The 8,149-nt window shown below is 31.4% G+C and overlaps 1 protein-coding gene across 6 annotated transcripts in view; it reads left to right on the top strand.

Moving 5' to 3' along the window:
• Positions 1 to 8,149, top strand: part of LOC106880451 (myosin heavy chain, non-muscle) — a 135,185-nt gene that overhangs the window by 68,634 nt on the left and 58,402 nt on the right. For all 6 annotated transcript variants that reach the window (XM_052978583.1, XM_052978582.1, XM_052978579.1 and 3 more), the window contains one exon: positions 6,775 to 6,867. In XM_052978583.1, the coding sequence (XP_052834543.1) occupies positions 6,775 to 6,867 (93 nt within the window). The remainder of the gene's footprint in view (positions 1 to 6,774; positions 6,868 to 8,149) is intronic.

Here is an 8,149-nt window from a genome sequence, read left to right as displayed (position 1 = left end):
AAAAGACACCATTTCGAGCGTGGCCGTTTTCGTGCGGGTGACACGTAAAAGCACCCACTACACTCTCTGAGTGGTTGGCGTTAGGAAGGGCATCCAGCTGTAGAAACTCTGCCAAATCAGACTGGAGCCTGGTGTTGCCATCCGGTTTCACCAGTCCTCAGTCAAATCGTCCAACCCATGCTAGCATGGAAAGCGGACGTTAAACGATGATGATGATGATGATGTAATATATTTAAATTATTTAAGCTTTTTGAATTGATTCTGTGTTTTAGTTTCTATAACTTAATTGAACTGAAAGGGAAAAAATCTCAAATAGCATTCTACATCTTGACTGACCTAAGTAGATTGGTATACTGGATAATTAAAAAAATACATTGAAAATTGTAAAAATAGGCCTTTTCCTGTCCTCTAAAACCTTTGACAAGCAAGTTAAATAATTTCAGACAATTTCTTCTAATGTCAATAAAATTGGCAACTTTTTATATGAGCCAGCTATGAATGTCTGTGTAATTACTTGATCACTTCAATGAAGCAACCTCTACCTCAGTAGACTTCCTATCAATAAAATAAGAACAGAATACTGTTCAGAACCTTTCTTTGAACAAACTATGAAACAACCAAATTTCATTTTAGAACGTTGAAAAGTTATTTTGTTAGTTTCGTGTTGACATTAGTTTTATTAATTTCTATAGAAACGCTGTTTCTATAATGATGTTTTATGGTATATACAATTTGTCCCATTTTATGTATAGGTTGTCTGATAAATCATGCAAAATAAATTGAAAGATGATTTTTTGCAAGCCATTACAATTAGAATTTCAGAAAATAAAACTTAGATATTAAATCATTGCACATACTTAATTTGACATTTCAATAAAATGGTAAATTGGTAACATGTATCAAATTTTAGAATGTTATAGCATGAGATTATTCTTTAACAAAAGCAAAAAAAAAAAAAAGTTGGTATTTACTAGTTTATCAAAATGTTTTTTTTTTTTTTTTTTTTTTTTTGAAGGGTGGAGAGAGGTGTCGAGTGTTAAGTGATACACATTTTTCTTGGAACATAGTTTCAGTGAGGAACAATGTAGGCTTTGTAGCACTCCAATTATGGCCACTATATTGGCTGGCTTATATTGAGTAGTTTTGTTTGAGCAATCAAATTTACAAGGGAGAAAGCATAATAGAATGAGCAAAGTTATTTGTAGTTCCTGATGTAATAACTCTTCTAATACTACAGAATTAAAATTATGATGACTCTCAGATTGCTTTAGTCACTTATTCAGCCAGGTTTCCTCAGTATTCTTGTGGAGTTGCTTGTTATGGAAATTGTATGCTTCTCCAAATTATCTAATTCTGCAAGTAATATTTATTGGTGCATAAAGACGATTCTGAGTGTTAGTTTCCTTGCATTAAGATGTGTTTGCTACAATAACACTATCTGTTCATGTTGGTAATTAATAATGCTGTAATACAACAAATTCTAATTGTATGGAATGCAATTATATATTGTACATAGCTATAATTATACATTGTACATGTTAAACGGTTCATGTTGCCAGTTAAGTCAGCATGTGTTATGGGACACTTTGTATTATATCTTGTTTCTAAGCCTTTATCATTCATGATTGCTCGAATTATGCCATGTTTCGATTACTTTTTTATACTTAGAATTGCATGTTTTTTTTTTTTTGTTTTTTGTAAAAAAAAGTGAAAAAGCAGTTATGATCTCTCAGCATTATCTAGTTTAACCTCTATAATAGTGAAAAAGTAGATCTGTTTAATACCTTCAGCTAGAATATACCTTTTAGAGAGTTTTATTGGAATAGGGATTCAATCGTTTCCATATTCTTATTTCACTCAAAAATGGAATAGAAATATAATTGCAAAAACAAATGGCATGTTAGACAAAAGCAGACAGTGAGAAATACAGTTAAAGAGTTGAATAGAAGGAAAAAAAAAACATCAAATAAATTGAAATATTTTAAGAATAAGTTTATTTTCTTTTTCTAATAACTGTAAAGTTTTGATACCAGCTGTTGATTGCTTGTTAATTGTGTACACTTCACTATTTTGCCCATTGTCTCAGCAATAGAATTACTTATTTACAAAGTTTAGATTTTCAATATATCTGCTTATGGTTTGATTATTTAGTAGATGTAAGTCAGGTTGGTCAGGTCACACAAGATACTTATTTGATATTTTATTTATGCTGTTGCTGAATTGAAGGCAGCAAATTGGCAGAATCATCAGAGCATCGGTTAGGATGCCTTGTGCTATTTGTTGCAGCTCTTTATGGTCTGAATTTAAATTCTGCCAGTGTGAATTTTACCTTCATTGTATTTATTTCTTTTGTGGTTGATAAAATATCAATCCAATATTGGGGTCGTTTCTCTCTTTCTCTATAGATTGTACTTGTATTCTAAGATCCAGCCTTTTGTCCTGCTGATTTGGCCTGAGAATTGCATTAAGGGTACATGTATCTGTTGAATATTCAGCCACTTATGTGTAAATTTCACTAGAGGAATTCAGTTGATCTAACAACTGTCTGCTCCATCTTCAAGATTGATGGAGAATTTACCATTATTGAATTGTCTGAATTTAGATAATTTTATATCAATAGTAATTAACATTTGAAGTCTGAAAGTTCATTAGTATTTTCTTTTTTTTATGAAGTATTTTTATTTTTCTATTCTATTTATTTGAATTCAAGTAGTTATTGTATATCAAACACTGTATATTGTTGAAGAAATTACATATTTTAGTAATGACATTTCCTTACTTCATTAGAAGTTTTAAGTTTTCCCTTAACATAAATCAGTGCCGTTGGATTTTAAGTCTAGCAACAACAATGTCTGTAGAGTTACTGTTTGGTTTGTCGATGTAAAAAGATGATTACTTTAATGTTCTAATTAGTATGAATGCTGGTGGAAATATTGATGATCTTCTAAAACTATTTCAGTATTGTTTGGCAAGTGACTTGATCTGAAACCATGTGTGGAAACTGAAGCAATTACATTGCAGAAGAGCCAGTTTAACCATCTAAAACATGTCCAAGAAAAGAGTTATATTCACATTTCATTTATTTCATAAAGTGTTGCACCTGTGTGATCTGGTTACCAACACAATTTTATTGCAATGGAACTGTGCCATTGACCAAATAGCAGTAATAAAATAAAAAATCTTGGATAGCTCATGAAATAAACAGAAAGTGACTATAGCTGTCTTTGTGTTTTTAGATGGCTAAAATGACTCTTCCTTGTAATTACCTTTACAAGTGTTAAACGAATGTATTAAGTGTATTGCAAACCATTGTCAGTTATCTTTTGTAGTATTAGATGCATATATTTTCTTGTACTTATTCGTTTAAGCATTGATTTTGTAACCCATCTCAACCTTTTTTATCATTGCCCACCTGTCAATTTTAGGATTTTTGTTTTTTCTTGTCAAGCATTCAGATTCTGAAATTTTTTTTTTAGAATTAGAAATCAATTAGGGTAAGGGAATCTACGGCTGCAGTATATATATTTAATATAGAAAATACGTTTCATTTACATTTGAAGCTTCAAAATACTTTTTGTTTACATTTATAATTACACTTTCGTCCTTGAAAAAAAAAATATGAAAAAATGTTAATTTTCACAGAGTGAAATAATTGATACTTTCAGATGCAAACAAAATATATTTATACACTCAAATGGAAAGAAAATATTTATATGTAAAAATTAATGTAACTTTAAATCTTCTAACCCCAATCAAGATTCAAAAATAAACTTTTTTTTAAATTAAAAGATTGTTTTTCAGATTCAATCTTTAATGCTTAGGCCATAGAAACCCAAAGTGCCCCCCAAGTATAATAAAGATATAAGATATTAGTGGTGGGCAAAATAAAAATCCATGCTTAACAGAATGAGTGCTCATTTCCTTGTGTATGATAATGGCATGGTTATAATATCATCTGTTTCAAATATGTTCCTTATTGTATGCTGTTCTTTAGTTCCATGACTTTGTTCTTTTGTTGATTAAAAAAAAAGAAAAAATTATTGAAAGCATTAGTAGTGGAATTTTGTCAGAAGCGTTGTAAGATTCTTGTTTTGATGATGCAATTCCTGCATGTTTGTCACAAAATTTATTTGGTGTAATCTTCTGTAAGGAAAACAAAAATTCTTCCAAGGTTGTTGCAATTAGCTATTTAAAATACCAACATAGATTTTTTTTTTTTTTTTTGTATTAATTAGCTATGTTGATGTTGTTTTTTCATTAAGTGATGGACATTGTTTCTTTCTTTGAAGCATCAGTATCTATTTCTTCTTTACCTATGAAAATTTGTAATCCTATTTGGATGCTATCTTAAGTTTTCTTCACTTGGATTATAAGGAAATCATTTTATTGCCAAAACATGTTTTTGGCTCGTAATAGTTCTTCATATGACAAATGAGTCATACTTTGTTCAAATGTCCTTCATAGTAATTCTAATATCTCTGTAAGATTTTATTTACATCATCTGTCTCTTTTGAGAAAGCTCTGTAAAACTTGTTCTTTGTTTACTATTTTGCACAGCTTCTTAACCTCTTGGCCTCTATTACTAGTGTATTCTACTTCAGGCTACATGCTGATAGTGCTAAGTGATGAGAATATTTACCATCTTCAATATGAAATTGATGATATGCATCATTATGATGGTTGGTGATATCACCAACCATTAAAGATCTAAGTTTACTTGACGGTCAACTGCCAAGTTTCCACCAGTCTATTTTCTCCTCTTCTCCTTCCCCACAATAATTTATGATACCTTTTGTAATTTGCTTCTGGTGCACACAGAGTGGTTCCTCACTCATGATAATTTTTTAACATCTGCAAATTTTTCTCTTTTTTTTTTTATCGTCTGCACTTCTCTTTAGCCATATTTTGCTGAGGGTTGTCAATATTCTGAGTTTCCTACTTTCATTTGTTAACTAACATATTTTGGGCAGAGAATACTATCTTGTTAGTATCTGTTCTACAGAAACTTGTTAACTTCAATATGAGCATTCTACATATCTATTTTTTACTCGCATTTAAAACGTAAATTTTTTTGTTCCTTTGTTAACCACAATAGAAAAATGCTCATGTTCTAATTATTGTATTTTATTGTGGAAATGTTCCAGCCCTCATTTTAATTAGATTTCTGTAGTTGGTTTGAATTGTTTCAGTTGAGGTTTTTATTTTTAAATACTGTTTTTATTGAGTTATTCCTGACTTAGACATTGTCAGGAAACCGAACAAATACATTTTTGTCAAATTTTTAGTACCTGAGTTTTATTGATGTTGGACTGTTAGCAATGAACTTTTCAGTTTCATGTCTTTGGTGTATTGCATGCTTGACCAAAGTGCATTGCTCTAATTACTTGAGTCAACTTTGATGAGAAGTAGGTGCCAATTTCACTTTCTACTTCAACAGTTAAAATTAGAAATGTTATCCTGTCACTTTTCCAATAAATTATGAGAGCTATGGTTTTTTTTCTTTTTCTTTTTTGATGTTTTGCAATTATTCCATGGCAGCATACTGTGAAATGATTATTACAATATTTGCATATTGTCAGATCACACAGTTTTAAAAGTGGGCATCACTTCTTAAGCTGTTCACAATAATGTAAGCTACATTAATAAGCATTAAAAAAAAAAATTAAAATACTGTTTGCATAGACGATGGTGGTTGAATCTTTGTAGTCAGTGTTTTAGTATCATAGTGTTGGAATAAATCTTTTTCTGCCGAGGAAAGAGTGTCAAAAGCAAAAAAAAAAAAAAAAAAAAAAAAAAGCAAAGGAAAAAAACACGCTATATCGTGAATTGTCCACCCTTAAGTCTTGAGTGAACTTTGAGGTTTGGAATTATAAACTTTTCTTGAATATCAGCTGAAATTTATTTTTGTTGGATGTTTTTGGTAATGGTAGCAGTTAGTTTAAAACTTAATAATTAAGAAAATATTGAGCAAAATTCTTCAATTAGTAAGCAGCTAATTGTCTCAGTATGTTTTATTGAAAATGAATATCAATCATATCTCAGAGCTGAGGCTGTTAATAGGTGTAGCTGTCTGTACAAGAAGTTTACTTCTCAACCATGTGGTTCTGAGTTCAATCCCATTGTTTGGCACATTGCTCAAGTGTCATTTACCATAGTTTCAGTTTGACTATCTTATAAGTGGGGTTTAGTAGATGTAAATAATCCTTGTGTGTGTATCACTCAGAAAGGATTAAAAAGTGATGTTCTGTGAACAAAATCCTTTGTAGTATTTATTGTCTTCTGAATTACAGACACTCTTGTCCATAAATGAACCAGTGATTAGCCTATTGGAAACCTGTAATCGGTTACGCTATTATTCACTGACCAAAATATAAATTACCTGTTTTCAAACAGTTCCTATTTTAAAATTCAAAATTTTTTAAAGGCTATCCCATCTTTTTTTAGTTTGGAGATAGATATAAAACCGTAGGCCTATGAATTAAATTTTTATTGCTCCATTCAAATATATTTTGTCTAAAATGAATTCTTCAACATTTTAAAATAACCATATATTTTTTGCTCTATTTTTAGTTTCATTTCACATAATATTTGTCAATATAGCCTGTTTAACTGTGTCTTTGATTATGTCTGCCTGTTTAAGATATCTCTTTAACAGTAAATTTCAGTCTCATGAAGATCTTTTGATATTGTGTAGGGAAGCATCTAGTAAGTATTTGATATTCTTCAAAGTGTATCTTCATGATGTAATTGAAATGATAATATCACACATTTCAGGGTGAACTGGAAAACCAATTGTTACAGGCTAACCCTATCCTTGAAGCTTTTGGAAATGCCAAAACCATAAAAAATGATAACTCTTCTCGTTTTGTAAGTATTATTGCATGTTATTTCATTTTTGTTCAAATTTCTTTCATGGCTGTGTTAAGAAGTTTGCTTCCCAACCATGTGATTCAGGTTCAGTCCTGCAGCATGACACCTTGGGTAAATATCTTCTGTTATAGCTCTAAGCCAACAAAAATCTTGTGAATGAATTTAATAGGCAGTAACTAAAAGAAGTAAATTGTGTGTGTGTGTGTGTATACACCTTTTGTCCTGACATCATGTGATGGTTGTAAAGTAGCAATCATTGTTACACAAGTGATGTTTGTTTTTAGTCTTCTTTGAAAAGTATGTCCAATCATGGGGAAATACTATGTGGTTCGAAAATGGATGAAGATTAGTGATAAGAGCATGCAGCTGTAAAAAAAAAAAAATTTGCTGTAACAAAATATTTTGACCCATGCAAGCTGGGAGCCTAGAAAAGTGAACTTTAAAATGACGGTGATGGTTTATGTTGAAGTTTAAAAAAATGTAATCCTGGGTATAAAACTAGTTGTAATGTTTGCTTACCTAATATAGCAGCATTGAAAGCTTGTGAAAATGCATGACTCAGTGGTTAGAAAACCAAGCTCACAATCATGAGGTATTGAGTTTGATTCCTGGACTGGGCTATCTGTTGTGTTCTTTAGCAAGACACTTTATTTCATGTTGCTCTAGTTAACTCAGCTCTAGTTAACTCACTGGTGCTAAGCTGTATTGGCCTTTGACTTTCGTGGAGAGGGGAGGCAAGCATGGGTGACTGCTGGTCTTCCATAAATTACCTTGCCTTGGTGGTGGGGGGGGCTTTCTAGGTGCAGTTCCATGGTCTTTACTCTGAAGGCCTTTATCAGAAAATTTTTATTTAGCTTGTTTTGGATTATGTACACTAAGCAAGCAAGAAAGAATAGTCACCATATAAATTGTTTACAATGAAAACTTGCCATTTAATGGCCTTGATGAATTTCTACTTTAGAAGTCCACTTGCAGCTCAACTGTTTCACAATCTATACCATGCTCAGCATAATAATATGTCTACTATATAGAGCATTTACTTTATATTGATGAATTACTCTTTTACTTGTTTCAGTCATTTGACTGCGGCCATGCTGGAGCACCACCTTTAGTTGAGCAAATCGACCCCAGGACTTATTCTTTGGAAGCCTAGTACTTATTCTATCAGTCTCTTTTGCCGAACCGCTAAGTTACGGAGACGTAAATACACCAGCATCGGTTGTCAAGCGATGTTGGGGAGACAAACACAGACACACAAACATATACACGCACATACATA

The sequence above is a fragment of the Octopus bimaculoides genome, chromosome 2, assembly GCF_001194135.2.
Source record: "Octopus bimaculoides isolate UCB-OBI-ISO-001 chromosome 2, ASM119413v2, whole genome shotgun sequence".
Lineage (NCBI taxonomy): Eukaryota > Metazoa > Mollusca > Cephalopoda > Octopoda > Octopodidae > Octopus > Octopus bimaculoides.
Note: the sequence above shows the minus strand (reverse complement) of the source record. Positions and strands in the feature narration are given on the sequence as shown.